The 19,541-nt window shown below is 47.7% G+C and overlaps 1 protein-coding gene and 1 pseudogene across 1 annotated transcript; one reads left to right on the forward strand and one right to left on the reverse strand.

The window, feature by feature from the left end:
- Positions 1 to 4,607: 4,607 nt before the first annotated feature.
- LOC146187394 (uncharacterized) lies at positions 4,608 to 16,265 on the reverse strand (annotated as a pseudogene).
- Positions 6,514 to 7,572, forward strand: LOC146187395 (uncharacterized). Its single transcript, XM_084605835.1, has one exon. The coding sequence runs from the start codon at positions 6,514 to 6,516 to the stop codon at positions 7,570 to 7,572; it is 1,059 nt and encodes a 352-aa protein (XP_084461961.1).
- Positions 16,266 to 19,541: the final 3,276 nt, after the last annotated feature.

Genomic DNA, 19,541 nt, shown 5'->3' on the forward strand with positions numbered 1-19,541 from the left:
CTGGCAGTACTTTGGGCACAGCAGGATTGAATTACCAGCCGCAGGGCACAGCTTCAGCGCGAGCGAGATGGGCGCCGGAGACAAGCGATGGTGATGGCGATGCCGCAGCGTTTTCTGTTCTTTGTCTTCTTTACATATGAGCAATTGTTTCAGTGGATACCACATGCTGCACATGTGTCATCTTCATTGTTAAATTTCTTTTTGTAGCTGCGTGTTCTAAGGCACCCTGATCTAGCTTCAAAAAGTAGGGCACTGCCTCTTGAGTTATCAAAGAAAGCTCCCTTCCTGATCTGCCTTTTACACTTTTGGTAGAATTCCACACTGTTTTTTTTCCATCGAATTTATCCAAATTTTACCCTTTGTGTTTTTCACCTGCTGCTTAACACTCTTTATTTCTTCGTCCTTGTGACCAGCATACTTACTGGTTAGTTTCCTAGTTCTTTTCCTCCATTGTGAGTCAACGGTTTTTAGGTATTGGTATTTAAATACTTTAGCTGCCCATCTGTTACGGTCCAATTTCCTCAGGCGTTCCTAATATAATATTTTACTCTGAGCTTCCCGTACTTCGAAAGATGCCCAGCCCATATCTCCCTGTACCGCCTCACTTGTGGTTTTGCCGTGGCCACCTAGTGCTAATCGTCCGACGGCTCTCTGATTTATTTCGAAGGTTGACTGTACCGCTGATTTTAGGCACAAAACCGCATTTCCGAAAGTAAGCCCGGGCACCGTAATTCCTTTCCAAACACCCCTCAAAACCTCATATCTGTTGCAGCCCCACAATGCCCTATGCTTCATTATCCTGGCATTTCTTCTCCCTTTTGCCTTCAGTGATTTCTCATGCTTTTCAATATATGCCAATACTTCGTTTACCCTACCCCGAGATATTTATATTCTGCTACTCTGGGTATTTCATGGCATTGTATTTTAAGACCCTGATAAGTTGAGCAGTTGAAGATTATCAGACTCGACGTAACTGCGCTAAAACTGAAGCCTAGAGCGTCCCCTTCGTCTCCGCAATACTTAACTAGAGTTTGCAATTCTTCCAGACCCTCCGCTAGCAGCACAATATCGTCTGCATACATCAATCCGGGGAGGCGCTGCTCTACCGCCTTTTCGCCTAATCTATATGACAGGTTAAAACCTAGGTTACTTTCTTGTATCCTCCGTTCAAGGTTTTAAAGAATGAACAGCAGCGGTGATAGAGGATAACCTTGTCTTAATCCTTTGCACACCTTGACATCTTCCGTACTTCTTATCCCTTCCCACGCAATTTCTACTTTGTTATCCCGGTATATTTCCTTTAGGAACTCTGTTATCTCATAACCGATACCTTCTTTTTTGAATATGTTCCACAGGAGTTCCCTATTTACTTTGTCGTACGCCCCGTTTATGTCCGGGAAGGCCAAATACAAAGGTCTATTTTCCACTCTAGATATTTCGATGCATTGGGTAAGCACGAACAGGCTATCATCTAAGCGTCTACCATTTCTAAAGCCGTTATGAAGTTCTCCGAGTATTTTGTTACTTTCTACCCATGCTTGCACCTTTAATTTCACTTCCTGCATGACCAACCTGTACATAACAGATCTTATGGTAATCGGCCTGTAGGATTTTATGTGCATCCTTTCTCCTTTGCCTTTATAAATCAAATTCATTTTACTCTGCCGCCACCTGTCCGGAATTTGTCCCGTCAGCTGTCCAGTCTTTCGAACCTCCAGTGCCATCTGGGGAGCAGCTGCTCAAATGCGGCAGGATTACTCCCGCAGTCAGCGGCTCGCGCTGCGTGTTTGACACCCTGTCGGCCCTGTTATACGGTAGTGATGGCGGCAAACAACGTGCCGATATTAAGTTTAGCCGGGTTTCGGGAGCTACACGACCTTGACAGCTTTTTTCGTGGAAAGAATTTCGAGAAAGGAATTCTTCTATTTGAAGCGGGGCACGTCTACGAGGTGAGGGAACTGCTCAACTCGCACGGATTGGAGGTGACAGCTAGGTGCATTCCGAAGACGAAAATCAACGCACCGGCCAGGTGCGTGAAGCTCAACGTAAGTATCTTCGTTTTACCCTGTGGACGGAATGCATGCAGATCGACGGCAGCAGACGAATTTTCGCGGGGAGCTGCGATTGCTGTGCTGGCATCGCAGGCATCGCATATTTTCGCGCAAGCACGCCGCAGCAGTTGCTCTTTACATAAAAGACGGCAAATGCGACTCAAAAACTGTTAATCCATGGGGCGTACCGGCGTCTCGTAAGGCCTACCCGAGGCACTCTAACGCTGCTGTCCCTAAAAAAGGAGAAGGTGAGGAACTTTCCAGCTGTGTTTACTCTGAAAAAATATTTTCGCGCAAGTTGCTGTACGTTCCAGTCTTTTTATGTTGCGATTTTTCAGCGCGCGCAAAGGAGGTTCCGCTGTACCATGTCACACAATATTTCGGTGACCTCAACTGCCCCTTAATGGATATGTTGAGCGCAGAAGGGTGTATGCCAGCTGAGCCCGCTACAACCCCTCCTAATAGGTCTCCGCAAGCCGTGGTGCTTTTTGAACGGGAGAGGATCGAGAAAGATTTCCACAGCTTTACTGTCATGCAATGTGGAAAGAAAATACTTTTTAAACGAGTTAACTTCCTAGGGAGGTTTGTATCCAATTGTACAGTACTTAAGTATTCGAATTTTTCCTGTCTAAAAAAACCTAATTGAAAAACAAAGATGTAGTATCTGCTATTGTGCCTGCTCACAATGCCCCCCCCCCCCCCCCCCCCCCCCCCCAAGGCTGTCAGGCCCGGAGCGGCGACTTTATGAACGCTACGTCACTGTTCCGCCTGAAGATGTACCTGACCTGTCAGCTAGGACGGCGCTTGATCGTAGTCTTTGGGCGAATGAAAGGGTTCCGAGAATTACTGCTACAAAGGTACAAAGCAGTATCTTGTAGCTTGATCAGTTTTCTGACCTTAAGACTGATTATTCTAATACAGACGTGGCCTTTTCCCTGCCTTTTGTCCTCTGCAGGCTTACAGGATTCTGACCTGCTGTAAAACCTCTACGAGCGTGCATAGAGCATTGTTACTGAGCTACAGTACAATGGCTACCATGTGCAGTATGGGCTGTCAAAAGAGCCATCAGCCCGTAAGAAGCACAACGTGAATGTCGCCCAATTCGGTCTGGTAGTTTTTCCTGGAGAGCCGTGGCTTGCGTGCTCCCCCGACGGCATTTTCAGGTAATCACTTTTACCGGGTTGTTCTTTCAAAGAGAAAGTCTAACTTTCAGGGATGAAAACGGCAGCGCAGTGCTACTTGAAATCAAGTGTCCATTCTCAAAAAGACAACAGAGCGTGACCAAGAGACCCCTGCTGAAATACCTCTGCGGTGAAGACATTCTGGATTTAAGACGCAGCGATTCGTACTTCACACAAATACAAATCTGCTTGCATGTGCTAGGTTTGCAGCGCTGCTACTTTTATGTACACACAGAAGTGGACTCACTCACAATCCAACTAAAAAGAAATGATGAGTTCCTATCGTCTGCAGTGCCCAAGCTGCGAAACTTCTATTTTGACCACGTTCTCAGAGCATTACAAGAATGTACAGACATGTGATGTGTATACGTATTTTAGTATTGTTCGTGTAGAGGCAATATCCTTTACTTGTGCCGCCATCCAATCACCACCAGAGACCAGAAAACAGTGCCTGTTTACAAGAACTGCTTTATTTAATTTCTACACTTTTCATACAGTGACATTTAAAACCTCGTATATGCCGCTGTAAGGGGAGTCATTTTGACCCTTCTTGTGTATATAAAAACGTGCAATAAAGTGTTTCCCTTTTTTGAGGCTCATTATATCGGTGGCTCGGAAAAAATGGATGTCTTCAGGTTTGTTTGCACTGCTAGTACATGAAAAATCTCATCAGCATAACCAGTCAGCTCATGAGGTATCCTGCGTGTAATGATATCAAAAACTTTGAGCCTCTGAACCACTCTTTCTACATGAATGCGCACGGAGGCAGTTTCATTAGTGGCATCCATCTCAGACTCCGTGAACTGTGGGCTAGTAGCAAAAGGGGGCATCTCCAACGGTGCATCCTGCGAGCCAACACCTGTTTTTATGCCTAGAAATCCTTTATCGGCTAAGACGACATCTCCTGGTTCAAGACGAGACAAAAACCTGATTCAACTGTTAGCGTTGTCTCACTAGTTCGACCACGAAATCCCTTTGAAAGAAAAGTTATAAGGCCATTTGGAGCTATTCCAACAAGGTACTTGATGGTGGGCCTTCCTTTGTAGTCCGAATACCACAGGTTTTGTTTTTCAATTCCTGGGGGCACTTCAGTTTCAAGTTCAGTACAATCTATAACAACTCTGCATTTTGGATAGTGTACTTTGAAGCATGGAGGTAATGTGGCCAGAGCGGCTTTTTGCGATGGCCATTTTCTTGTTACAGCATAGATGTTTACAAGTAGACTCTTGAAGATGCAAGAGGCCGTTGTTTTGCGGACGCCAAAAAGAACAGCGAGAACAGAAAACGGTAGCCCATTTTTCAGTTTGATCAGAAATAACAGAATCTTGTTCTCAATGGACATCATTCAACTTTCTTGGAGCAGGTGGCCATATGCCTAACAGCAGAGCAAATAATGAAACATTAATTGCTGTGAGCGCATGAAAGGCGTTTTCATCGTGTTGAAGAGATCTGAACTCCGCGAAGAAAGGTTTGCACGCTGGTCCAGTGCTTTTGTCCGAAAAGCCCGGACTTGTGGGGATACACGTATATCCCACTGTCCTTTCTAACCAGGGACAAGCGCAGCCGAATCACGAGACGACGCGCGCTCGCCAGGAGAGGATGGAGAAGGCACTTAGCGTTTCCCTCGCTCCCCATACAGTGCTGTGACACCACAGCATCGCGCTGGTAACCTAGAGAAGGGTAACATTCCAAACTCGAGGAGGTGGTGGTGAAAAAATTTATATTTGGGAAACTCGAGGAGGAACGACTTGCTTCTCTCGTCTGGTCCCGAGAAGCAACCGATTACTTCTCGGTATTGCATACCGAGACGGATGAAACCGCAGTGCCCGGGAAAGTCTCTTGCCTCTCCTGCACACGGAGACCCTGGACGGATAACTTTGACCCTCCCTACCGGTGGACGACTCCGACGATCTGGTGAGCCACCGGAACCCTTATGTTATCGAATAGAACATTCTTCCGTAGTGTGTGTTGTTGCCTTGCGTTAGGGTTAATAAATTGTTACCTAGCGTGCCCAGTTCGTTACCTATTTCGTCCGGACCTGCCTTGGCTGCGACTTTTCGCCACGGGTTGGGGACACGTGTCGAGTACGAGTAACGCCTGCGTGCAGTTGCTACGGGAGCTCGCCTACCCCGCCGGCTGCGCTTAGTTGTGACCCCATAGACTGCATGAGCTGGCCAAGCTTGTGCTGCACACTTCGTTGTGACTTATGTAGTATGAAGCATTTCCACACGCACAACTCTGATAGAAATGTGAAGTTCATGCTGAAAGTAACATTGCCGTCATTGTTGAGGCCTGAAACCAGCATTTTAAAACCAGCTTAGCACACCAGTCAAATTTAATGCAATGAAAAGCACAAATTACATACAGTAAACCTTTGCTTACATCCACACGATGTGTGTCATCTGCAGACTGACTGCCTACGCAGGCCACTACATTGGCACTGTAAGGCGGGCAGTCTGAAATCTGGGGTTCGGGGCTTGAGACACACCCCGTTTGTTGATTGCCATAACTGGATATCTGTCGCTGCTCCTGCATCTATTGCTCCTGGCGCTTTCTTTTTCTGGCAAAAAAAAATATAAAGACCTCGTCGCTTCGCATTTGTGGGGTAGTCACAGCCTAACAATATTGGTTCACTAAAGAACCGCGATCATGCAATCAAATGTACTGTCAATGCACAAATTGAAGGGTCGTTAGTTACATTACCTCAAGCTGAGGGCAAATAAAACAATAGATTAAACATGGCTTACCTCAGCTATGCCTTGATATACGTAGCGAAAAGCAGTGACTACCTCGGGACCAGAGGAAGTTTTCTCCAGACTTCTGCGCCGTTCGCCAGCAGCTAAACTCTCCTTGGCTTCCATGTCGAGGGCGTCTAAGTTCACCGGCGTTTTGTAATTCGTTTACAGGAAAGGAAAGACGCATCATCTGTCACTCGTGGAAGGCAAGAAGCGCCGCCCGGCGGCGTTGGAGCGCACTCGTTCCCGCTTGGCCCTCATAGTTGACGGCAGAAGGGTATCCGGACAGTAGTATCTGTCACGTGCGGAATCCCACTATAATCCTCACGGTACACAAGCAGAGTTATGAGCAGCGTTTCACGACCCATGCAATAAAGAAGAAAAAAGAAAAAAAAACAAGAACTTCCGGCTTCCGTGGCAGACGGACGTGTGATGGCAAGCTCTGAGCGTGCCTCGGTATCGGTCATGTCTGGCCGAGGATGCGGCGAACGACGCCCACCACTGGGATCTCGCATGGTTCTACCTACGTTTCCTTCGGGAGAAGCAATGAAGACAACGGTTTTCCTTCACTGTGATATTGCCGGCCGGCCTTATCGCATACAGGATTTTCGTGAGCCGTTGGAAAAGGTCGGTGTACTACCCTACGTGGCTGGCATTGGACCCTTCCAAATGTCTCATATCTGGATGCTGAAGATGAAGACTGAGGAAGCGAAGGAACGCCTGCTGAAAGAAGGCGCGCTGGAAGTGAAGAGACACTACTGTGCGGTCATCGACCCGAACAAGCGTGAGTTGGTTTTCAAGGTGCACTGGGTGCCTTTCTACGTTTCGAGTGAAGCGGTGCAGAGGGCGTTCGAAGACTTTGGAGATGTGAAAGAAGTCACTTATGAGCAGTGGAACAGCCCGGGTTTTGAAGAGGCCGAATCGACAACTCGGCTAGTAAAAATAGTGCTCAAAGAGGGGCTTTCGATCGATGATTTGCCCCACATGTACAAGTTTTACGGAGGGCTTGTGTTAGTGGTGGTGCCTGGACGGCCACCAATATGCTTAAGATGTAAGAAGACAGGTCACATTCGACGTGATTGCCGCACTCCGAGATGTAGTTCGTGTCATATCTTCGGGAACAACCGGGAGGGATGCTTCCGCTCGTATGCCCGTGTGGCCACGAGTATTGTGCCCCCTCAAGACGACGGCAGCGAGTTGATCATGGACCAGGAGGAACTGGAGAACGCTGGAGCCCTGCCCCCTACAGGATCCGGAGAGGGACCTGATGTCCAACAGCCGGAGCACACCACCGGTGGAGGGAAGACGCAAGTTAGCGAACCCGCTGCAGAAACGACTGGAAAGGGGGAGGAGGCTGCTATGTCGTCAGATCAGCCAACAGCGAAAGGCACTTCGGAAGGAAGCGTTGCTGAGTCCCCGATGGATATGACAACCGCCTCCATGAAGAGATCACGAGACTACGAAAAGGTACCAGATACAGAACGGGAACTGCGTCGACTAGAAAAGCAGTGGAGGGTGGAAGGTGCTAAGAAAGGCAAGTTAGCGTTATCGCAAACCGCGTTGCGGTCCTCGTCGCTCACTCGCGACGAGAGACTGAAGAAGTGAGCCTTTAGTCATTATTTGTTAGCTGGGTTTAGAGTATGGCTTATTGGAAAAAACCGCTAAAAGTGGGCACTCTAAACTTCAGAGGGCTCGCCCCGAGACGGAAGCAAGTGCAGTTGAACTGTTTGTTGAGCGAACTAGATTTAGACATCGTAGCCATACAAGAAACAAAGGTTGAGGATGAGCAGCAAATAGATAAATTGGTGTTTGGTTTTCGGTCACGCTTCAATGTTTGCGTAAGCCATGCAGTCGGTTTGTCGGCAGGTTGCTGTCTTTTCCTGAGGAAAAGTGTTGGCATAGCAGTGGAGCAAGTAATAACTTGTGCAAGGGGGCGTTTCGTCGTGTGCGACATCAAGTACGAAACCTGTGCGGTGAGGGTGGTGGTCCTGTATGCACCAACGACACAAAAAGAACGGCGCGACTTTTTTGAGCAGTTGGTGCCTTTCCTTGAATGCAGTCGTGCGCTTGTATTTTTGGGAGATTTCAACTGTGTAGTAGACTCTAAGGATCGTTCGAATAGAAATGTTGGAAAAGACCAAAGTGCCGAATTGCTGAAGTGTGTCCTCAATGAGTGCAGCTTAGAGGACGTATCAGTCCTGGTGAATGGTGAAAAACTTGTGCATTTCACACATTTTCAAGGTAGTGGTTACGCGCGACTTGACAGAATATATGTGTCGCCGGAGTTTTCGCCTACCTGTGAACAGTATGAAGTGAAGCAAGTGTCATTTAGTGACTATTGCTTAGTTACGGTCACGCTGGGCGGAACGAAGCAAAGTAAATAAAAAATGAACTGGGATTTATGAAAAATAAACTCGAGGCTTGCAGAAGACGAACTATTTTTAAGGAAAGTTAAGGAAGGCATTGATATTTTTTATGAGAGCGAAACAGGCTGTATTGAATCCTAGGAACGATTTAAACAGGATGTTAAAATGAATGCAATTGAGCGCTCTTCCACTATTAAGTATGAGGAAAAGAAAGAAGAAAAGCAACTGCAAGAGCTCCTAAAATATTTATGGCGTGAAGAAGAACGAATGCCGGGTATGTTCATGCATGATATAAAAGGCATCAAAGTTAGGCTAGAAGCTTTGGATGCCCAGAAGTACAGAGGCGCTGCGATAAGAGCGCGCACGGAAAAATGGCTCGGTGGCGAGACGCCAACAGAACGCGCCCTCGCTGATGAAAAGCGATATGCGCGCGCGAACGAGATAACGGTTATTGAATACAAGGGGCAGAGGCATGATGAGCAAGATGGAATTACGAGCGCCTTCGTGGAACATGACCGTGAGCTGTTTTCGAGCAAAGCACCAAGTGAAGAAGGGTTTAGAGATAACTTTTTGCCTCTGATGCCAATATTAGGCAAATAAGTTACTGAAGAGTTAGAGAACCAAATAAGTGTGGAGGAAATAGAAAAGGTCATTGATGAATTGAATGTCGGAAAGTCCCCGGGTCCAGATGGTTTGAGTGCGGCCTTTTACAAGAGCCTTAAAAGTGAGTTATCTGTCATGCTCTATAGGCTTTTCAAGGAGTGCTTTGATGTGGGTTATCTGCCACCGTCGTTTAGCAACGCGCATACGGTCTTGGTTCCCAAGACTGATGAGCCAGCCATGCTTTTAAAAGTTACAAGCTATAGACCGATCACGTTAACAAATGTTGATTATAAAATTCTGATGAAGGTGTTAGCTAAAATATTGTAATACATTATAAAAGATATTGTTGGACCTCATCAAACATGTGGAATAAAGACCAGAAGCATATTTAATAATATTCATGTAGCGCGTAGTGTGTTCGAGTGCTGCGATGCTCTAAACAGGAGAGTGGCCATGGTTCAAGTTGATTTCGAAAAAGCATTTGATCGTGTGTCTCATGAAATATTGTACTGTTTGTTGGAACATATTGATGTTGGTGCCGTTGTATTGAAAGGAGTTAAAATGGCTTATGCATGTTGCTCTACACGCCTTATGATTAACAAAGTGTTATCTGAAAGAATTGATGTAAGATCATCTGTGCGGCAGGGATATCCACTGTCTCCTCTCCTCTTTGCTATATATTTGGAACCATTGTGTAGAATGGTAATTGCTAACGAATACATCTGTGGTTTTAAGCTGGGAGTATGTGAAGTCAAAATATTGGCATACGCTGATGATGTGGCGCTTTTTTGTGAAGATCGCGAAAGCGTTTCGGAAGCTTTGAATGTGACACAAAGGTATTGCAGGCAGACTGGTAGTGCTGTTAATTTAAAGAAAAGTCTCGGAGTCTGGCACGGGGAATGGGAAGAGGAACCGGAAATTTTCTGTGGAGTAAGATGGGCTACAAAGCCCGGAGTTTATTTTGGAGTCCCATTGGACAAATACGGGGAAAATACGAATTACTGGAATGAAAAAGCGGAAGAAATACGGGAAAGGACGAAAGGATGAATGGGACGTAACCTCTCTATTTTCGCCCGTGCGACTGTATGCAATACCTTTTTGGTGGCAAGAATAATGTATTTACTTCAAGTATTGTATTGTGCTCGAAGCAATATACAAAGGTTCCATCGTGTATTTGCGGTCTTCATTTGGTCGTCCAATTGGGAACGAATTAGCAGAGATAATCTCTTTCGGCGAGTTAAAGACGGAGGGTTGTCTCTAATGCATCTATATGTGTGGCAGATGGTTTTAAGGTTTTGTTTCCTACGTGACCAAAAAGATGCATTCCTGAGAACCTTTATGCAAATCATGCTATCCAGTGCAATTCCAGAGTTTATAGTCTCTTCATGCTCTGCTCGATAATACACTGTGTCACGCTTCCTGCGAGAAGTGGTGTGGTCGTTCAAGTTTTTGCGCGTGCGATACTCTGTAGAGTATTTAGCGACTGTACCACCTAAGCGACTGTGCAAGGATCTTATTTCACAATTGTTCCCAGCTCCATTGCACAGAACCTTATACTGTGAAGGCCGAGGGAAAGATGTGCTCAAACGAGTTAAAAACATGACTGTTGCACCGGGCGTAAAAACATTTTTTTTTTAAATTGCATACAGGAACCCTCCCAGTCAAAACATGGATGGAAGAAAAGGGCCTTTTTGTACCTTGGGGCTCAAACTGTCTACTATGTAGGAAACCTGAAACAGTTGAGCACGTGTTCCTGGATTGTTGGGATGCGGTGTTTTACTGGGATGTGTTACAAAGGACACTTAAAAAAGACCTGCCATTGACGCCACGTGGAAGTCGGTACTTGACAACTGTTAATGATTTTCAGTATGACCTCATCATGCTATTGGGCTTTCACAGTATTTGGAGGAGTAGGATGGCTTATAGACACTGTGATGTCGATGCACGATCTGTATGTGATTATTTTGTTGAACAAGTGTATAAACTAAAAGAAATTTAGAAGCAGCAAGACGCTGCGGAGGAGGTCTTGAGTCTGATGGGCGAACTTGTGGTAATGAAAGTCCATTAGACACGGTTGTCAGCCAAGGGGCATGGCAACCACGATCGTTTACTGATGTATTTGTATCAATGCATGCAATAAAGAAAAAAACGGCGTGGTACAGCGGTAAAGCGCTCGGCTGTGAATCCAAGAGATGGAGGTTCGATTCCTGGATGGCTACTAAGTTTTTTTTTCAATAAGGAGAGGAGAATTTGGCCTTGAGTGTGACGTCACGGGATATGTCTCCGGGCGCTAAGGACAACATTAAAAGTAGAGAAGCCTGGGTAACCCTGCTGCGAAGCGACGTCCCCGCTGACCAGCAAAAAAACGTCCGCCTGGCGGCTGAGGCCCGCGAATAACCAATGTATATTCGCCAGTCCTTAGTCGCGGAGGTTCCAGCCACCGTTACTCTGGCCTGCGTGCCAGGAGCGGGGAGTAGGGGGCCTCCTAAATCGGTGGAAATGAAAGTTTAATCATCATCATCATACGCGAAGCTTGGCTCTGACCCTCGTAGTGAAGCTTTTCGCTTCAAACACCTGCGATTGATTGATTGATTGATTAAAACTTTAATTTCCACCTTTTTATGAGGCCCCCTACTCGCCGCTCCTGGCACGCAGGCCTGAGGAACGGGGGCTAGAACCTCCGCGACTAAGGACTGGCGAATATGCATTGGTTATTCGCGGCCTCAGCCGCTAGGCGGACGGCTTTCTGCTCGTCAGGACGTCGCTTCGCCTCTCCTAGCGACGTCACTCGGCGAGTTCGCGCATGCGCAGCTGTGGCTTCTTCTGAAGACGATGCCACGCTCACCCCGGTGTTGACCAGCCTAGTGAAGCTTTCAAAATATATGCTCTACCTCGTATAGCGTGACGGAGGCCCACTCGTCGCTTTATATGCAGCGGGAAATATCGACGGGTGGCTGTAAGGCCACTGTGAAAAGCGACTCGCGCGTGGTGTCGAGCTGGTGGTTGAGGCCAAGGAGCTAGCGCTGTTGTTTTTATCTCCTTTTCTCCCTTCTACTTGGGCGCTGGCTGCGCCCCGCGGGGCGCGCGGGAGGCTTGGTTTGTTTCGTCCTTTCGCCCCGAGGCGTCGCGATGAAGCGAACGGCAGACGCACCCTTATCAGCCGGGAACAACAGCGGCACGTTTCTGCGAAACACTTTACGGCCGGTTCGCCCAGCGATCTCCCGCTGTGGCGCCAAACATGGATACAGGGAGACGCCGCTAATGAGGCCTTTTGCACTGCCACAAGCGCTCACTAAATGTCCTACAGAAGGCGACAATAGGCGCGACCCTTGGCTCTCCCAAGTAGCAGCAGGACTTTTTGACGGGTTAGTTGGTACATGATCTTGATTTTTATAGCGCTGAAGAAACACCACAGGAAGAAAGACACAAAAGGACTTCGCTTCTATCCTTTTGTGTCTTTCTTCCTGTGGTGTTTCTTCAGCGCTATAAAAATCAAGGTCCCAAGTAGCGTACCAGCCCAGCGGCCTCCCGCTGTGTCGCCAGACATCGGGTGCGAGCAACGGCGACAGTACACTGCTCTGGGACAATGCCCCCCCCCCCCCCTTTTCTCGAACGGGACGGCTGGGTGGCCTAGTCTCCAGATCCCCCCCGGCGTTTTTTTCAGAAAGTCGTCAGCTGCAAGGTGGCGTCGCAAGCACGCTGGGGAGGGGAGGGAAACACAGGCGTCGTGTGAGAGAGTTTGGGGACCGGCGAGTGGAGAGAGTGTGTGTTTTGAATGTTGTATTTTTATTTGGCGTAATTAAGGACCTGGGTCCAAGATTATTCCCAACCCACTGGGGTTGTGGCATGTTTTTCAATAATTTGATTGGCTGCTTTATTTTCAGGGTGGATCACCTAAGGTGACCGCCCTCGGGGCTTTGTTGATGTTTGTCATCAAAAAGCGGTTTGTCATCAAAAGAGATCATCTTCTTTCGACCATCAAGTTATCATCATAGTCACCTCCTACACATTAGGTTATCTACCTGTCGACTACTTCCGCAACGTGTCGAAGACAGCTATTCATTACTGTGGCCTTCTTCATTAAATGTTTGCTGCATATCCTGCTATCAACTGCAGGTGTCCAGTTGCTGCCGTTATTGCTGTAAAAGCAACACATTCATCAGTAACGCCCTTGGCATATCGCCGGAACATAAAACAGCTTTTTTCCGCCGTCGGACGAGCGCGATCCAGCGGTGACGCCATTCTATTTCACACGGTCGGCTCGGAAACCTATAAAACTTCGTTCCTGGTGAGTTGGTGTACGTGCTGTTGCAGCTCACGACGCAACAATTCGTGTTGCATTTCGGCATTGTTCTGAAAAGGCAACAGCGACGCGCGAAACTGAGCCCAAACAATATTTCCGAATGCCAGCGGGCCGATCGTATCCTTCCGAGTGTGCTCGCCGCCCTGAGGGGCGCCCTAGTCGGCGCGAGAACGACGTTTGCTACGAGCCTATGCTATTCCTTGGAAACTTCGATGTGACAAGGCAGTTACCTCCAGATATAATGCACAATCTGTTTGAGGGAGCACTACCACTTGTGAGGCAGCACTTTCTAAAACGGCTATTTGAAGACAATGTCTTAATGCCATCGGATATACAGAAAATCACCACATTTCAATACGGCTGACATCACAAGGCTAACAAACCGGTACACCTATGTGTGAACTCTGTACATGGCAGAGACCCAATGAAGGGCACTGCATCGCAGAAGTGGTGCGTTTTCCGTCTATTGCCTCTGATTTTGGGTTCGAGCATTCCTGAAGGCAATGAGGATTGGGGCATTTACCCCTTCAGAGAAATCGTTGATATTGTGTTGGCTGACGAAATTTCAGTGGTACGTCCTTACCTAGAGAACAAAATTAAATAACTTTGGTGCTCTTTTCTCGATCGCCATCCATCTACTCGTGTGATTCCAAAGATGCACTACTACTATATCCTTTATCCCCGCATGATATCCCTGTTCGGTCCCCTGAAGCAGTTCTGGCGCATTAGGTTTGACGCCAAACATTAGTATTTTAAAAACCTCGTAACTCGTGTATTGAACCACAAGAATATCTGCAAGACTCTAGCATACAGGCACCAGCTTCTGCAAAGCTACCATTTCAGTGAACTTCTTTTGTAAAGTGCAGCAGCTTTAACAGGTTTTACACCTGTTAAAACTAAGGCCTAAACTGTACCCTTGTGTTAGAGACTTCTGCCAACTGGCACTGTCTTACATGTTAGATCACCCAGTGTGTATACTGCCCCTCTTTTGCGCTTTTATTTGATGCCGTTTGTCTTCGTCAACTTCCATTCGTGCGCGATGGATACAGAACACACCGGTGCCGGTGGCCTGGCGCCGTAAGAACGTTCTACGTTTTCCAGCCTGAACTTGTCTCTCGAATGTGCTTTTGCAGGTACTATATGTTGGCGGGGGGAGCCAAACCGTCCCTCAATGTTTCTTTTTTTCCCCCCTCCTCGGCTTGCCAACGAGTGGCGCAGAAAAACGGGCCCCATGCATCGTCGTTCTGCCGAACGGTCTTGGAAAGACTCCCCCGTGCGGCGACAGCCGCTATCAGTGAATGTGCTGAATATAACATACCAAGAAGGAGATGTGTTGGTTATGCGGAAAGAAAGTGACCCACAGTTTTGCCAGATTGTGGGTATTTTTGTTTGTAACGAAAAAATGTTTTTGTTTGAAAGCTCGAATTACTACAGTTCAGGAGGACCCGTTACACATTTAGGGTTGCCAGGTCCCGCATAGTGTGTACTGCGCGACCTGGAGATGAAGCACTGCCCGAGTGCCTTGACCTCTACTTCGGAGGGGAAGTGGTCCGTGGTGTGAAATTGCATTGTTTGACTAGACGTTTTCTTTGCTCGTTGTGGGGAGCTTTTTTGTTTAATTCTTGCTTAAAAGTTATCAATGCCTAATTTGTGTCTCCATTCCCTTTTCATGTTTCCGCATCGTGATGTTTTGGTATCTCTTGCGTGGTTGTGTATGCTGCTTCCGCTGCTTCATTTTTAGTACGGCACCATCTTTGATCCTTTACGTGCACTGTAAATGAAAACCCATCGGTTACGCTGACGGCAACGCAGCTCAAGCCAAGAACGGGCGCATAGGAGCTGCTTTCGAAAATCAAGCAAAACCTAACAACGGCCTTACAAATGGCAAGACAGCGTAAAATAAAGTGCTTTCACAAGTTTTTTTTTTCAGCAGCCGTTTTAATGCCTGCCCGCCGTCTTTGACCGTGACTTCGTTAGGGCCACGTGCTGAGTCAGACGCCAGGAGTGGAGAGGGTTGCAAGAACTGATTCATTTTGCGACTCCTTTCGTACAGAAGAGAGTCGCAAAAGAGGCAGAAAGGAGTCAAATTGCTGTGACTCCCCACGCTCGATGTTAAAGAGGATGGGTGAGAGGATTGAGCCCTGCGGTGTGCCTCGATTGGGTAAATAGATGACCGGGGAGGTGTAGGACCCGAATGTGATATGAGCCGTGCGTTTGGTTAGGAATGCCTCAACGTAGCGCCAGAGTGTAGCCCGCAGTTAGTTGTGGCAAGGGTAGACAGAATGTGGTCATGGCTGACGCTGTCAAATGCCTTTTGTATAATAAGTGCAAGTATGGGCCGTGTGGCATGTTTATGGAGGGTATTGTTTAGGATGGTCTCTTTCAGGTACAGTAGAATGTCTTGGGTGCAGAGATGTGGGCGGAAGCCGAATTGAGAGTGAGCAAAAATGGCGTTAGATTCGAGTTCAGGTTGAAGCCGTCTAAGGATTACGTGTTCATAGAGTTTGCCAAGACAACATGTGAGAGAAATGGAGCGCAGGTTGTCTAAGGAAAGGTGTTTTCCGGGCTTAGGAATGAAGTTGATTGCAGCGTGTTTCCAAGAGGCTGGTAAAGTGCCCTCCCTCCAGTGGTGGTTGTAGTAAGCTGTGAGTTGAGAGAGAGATGTATCACCGAGGTTTCGAAGGATACTCGAACCTATACCTGACCTTCAGCACGCAATATACACAAACGACATCATACTATGGACTACTAAGGTTTGCCCTGGCCAAGTTGAACATACTTTGCAACTCGCTACAGATGCCATCTACACATATACACAGGCTATAGGCCTTGCGTGTGCGCCGCAGAAATCTGAGCTACTAGTCATCAAGCCTTCCCCACGTCCCCCAACCACCACCGTACTCCTTGACAACGCTCCGATTCCCAAAGTACCACGGCTCCAACTGCTGGGTCTCTACATTCAACCGGACACTAGAGCCACCCACACCATACACCTCCTGCAGCGCCAAATAAAACTGATCACACATCTCATTCGCAGCATTTCTAGCCGCAATCATGGCCTCAAGGAAAAAGGCACTTTAAGACTCGTAGACGCCCTCATCGTTAGTCGACTAGCCTACCACCTCCCCTACCACCAAATCACCAAAACACAACTCAATAAACTTAACGTCCTCCACTGTTCAGCCGTTAAAGCTGCCCTCCATTTACCTCGTTATACCAGTACAATTCGGCTCCTTTAATAAGGCATACATAACAATGTTGAGAAGATCATCGAGGCGCACCTCTCCAGCCAACAACGTCGACTCCGCACACCTACAGGTACTCATCTCCAGCGCTCAATGGGCTACAATACCCTTGATGCCTCACCTCACACTCATATAGCCATCTTTCCGCATCTGCGGAGCCTCCTCGAGCTCAAACACCTCCCAAAATAATATGGATCTCAAACACCACAAAGGCCGTCGCGCAGCCCGCGCCTCATATGTTTTCCAAGCAGTACTCTACACGCCAGGACATCATCTACACGGATGCTTCACACAATCCGAACATTCTTCACATCTGCACTGCTGTGTTCATGGACATTCGCCGCTCGACATTCAATGCCGCCTCCATCCACTGCACTAGCATCGCCGAGGCCGAATGCTCGGCCATTACACTCGCTATTGCACACATGAGTCAATTGCAGACTCAGCACACCACAATATGCACAGACTCCTAAACAGCATACAGATATCTCCCGCGAGGAACCCTCCCACATTCATCTGATAAAATATTATCTACTCTACCTCCTCCTCCCAAACCCATCACCATCACGTGGGTTCCCGGGCACGAGGACATCCTCGGAAATGAGCACGCTCATGCGTTTGCCCGAGACCTAAGCTTCTGGGTGCCGGTGCATGGCCTCCCCAAACCTTCATATACCCCTGATCGAAACTCTTGACTACACTACAATTGTTCACTACTATCGTCGTTGCCGTGCCACGTACCCGCCACCACATCACACGCTTTCTCACATCGACAGCACATACTGGCGACAACTCCAGACATATTCGTTTCCATCTCCTCAATTTGCCCACATCTTTCACCCCACGGTCTTCTCACCATACTGCGCCACAGGAAACGCCGCCCCACCCACCCTCTACCATTACTTATGGGAATGCCCACATCCTATCCGCTTCCTCCCGTCAAACACCCCACCCCTCCTCCTGGGAGGCCACCCTTCTAGCCACGCAACCTGCAGATCAGTTGTGGCTGGTGGAGCGGGCTAAACTAGAAGGAACAGCCAGAGGGCTTCTGGACTAAGAAGTCCTCCTGGGAGTGTTTACATTTTTTTAATGAAACAAACAAACAAACAAACAAACAAACATCGGTGAATTGTGAGAGAGGGTCTCAGTGCTGGTGCACTAAATGCCTTTCGCAGAACGGGGTCTCACATATGCGCGTCTGGGATAGAGTTGGACATACGTTCTGAAGATTAGAAGTTTCGCTACTCTACTATAGCCTCGAACACACACACACACACACACACACACACACACACACACACACACACACACACACACACACACACACACACACACACACACACACACACACACACACACACACACACACACACACACACACACACACACACACACACACACACACACACACACACACACACACACACACACACACACACACACACACACACACACACACACACACACACACACACACACACACACACACACACACACACACACACACACACACACACACACACACACACACACACACACACACACACACACACACACACACACACACACACACACACACACACACACACACACACACACACACACACACACACACACACACACACGCACACACGCACACACACACACACACACGCACACACACACACACACACACACACACACACACACACACACACACACACACACACACACACACACACCACTAACTGACATACAAACAGGTAAATATATTTTCAAAAATTGGGGGCAAACTTGAGGTTCGGCTTTAAGGCTACGACAGGGTAGCATCAATGGCTTCATTTGAGGCCCTCTTTGTTGATGCTGGCTCATGTTCGTTCACTTTGCTACAAGCTATCAGTCATCATTAGTTTGTGCCCCTATTTATTGCTGGAAGATACAACGTTACGCGAAAGATCTTTGGACATATACCTAGTGCTTTCTTTAGAAGGTCCAACATTAAAAATGAAGGTAACCGACTTGAGGATATTAGCCCTGGTGCTATGAGGGGACTACGGAGGACGCCGACAAAGAGGAAGAATGCTTCATTTTGTTCGCTGATTAACATATATTTTTTCATCTTAAGGGGTACGTTGTATTTGCACAATTCCAGCTTGTCCCTCAAGTAATATAACTGCGAAAAGGAAATGTGTTATAAGGCCGGCAATTGTCACCCTGGCATAGGCTGCTTCGCACACTACCACGGCGCCTTTTACGTGGACCGCTCAACACAGGGATCTCCTCACCCTGCTTCCATCACCTGAGAGCCAGGCGGGCGCGTGGCGGTTCGTTGTCAATTTTTCTTCGACTGCGGACCTCTCCTTGAGTACTCAATGCGCGCAGTAATTTCGCAAGACCCTGTTCGGCTGCTCTGACCTGGAGACCCAAAAGACCTTGGTCGAGCGCATTAATGCAGCAGCCCGTGCTACTGGGTTCCCGTACTAGGGACTCCTACTAAGGGTTGGTCGGTCCAATTATACCTCCCTGTATATACTGTTTTCGAAGCAATAAAACCTTTCCTTGCGACCGCAGTAATTGTGCTTGCAGTCCGGTCTCAAAGCGCGCATTGGCCAAACGATCTACGTCAAGCGCACTTTCTGCCCTGTGCATGAAACCGCTTATCAGGGAGACATTAGCGGGCCTTGTAACGCGTGCTACAATTCTTTAAGAAAAACGTTTTTCGCGGTTATATTATATGAAGGATGAGTTCCAAACCTGCCAACAGAACATACCAAAAAGTAGAAACTTAATAACGTGTTTAGTTAATAAACGAACTAATTGAAGCATTTTGCGTCTTACCTGGCGTCCGCATAACACAGAATAGAACCCCAAGGTTAAAATAATTCCAATTCGGCTACATTGTAAAAGCACCCTACTTAACAAAGGAGGCGGAAAAACTTGAGCCAGCGAGTTCGGTGCCTTCAACGCCCACGGCCATCGAAGCCCTCACATTGCGCGGATGTGTCCAGGCCACGTACGGCCAGAGCACTGGTATCTTGGTTCACACAGCGAAGTTCAATGTCCAGGTCCTGCGACGTA

The sequence above is a fragment of the Amblyomma maculatum genome, chromosome 6, assembly GCF_055883805.1.
Source record: "Amblyomma maculatum isolate TAMU_Amacu chromosome 6, ASM5588380v1, whole genome shotgun sequence".
Taxonomy (NCBI): Eukaryota; Metazoa; Arthropoda; class Arachnida; order Ixodida; family Ixodidae; genus Amblyomma; species Amblyomma maculatum.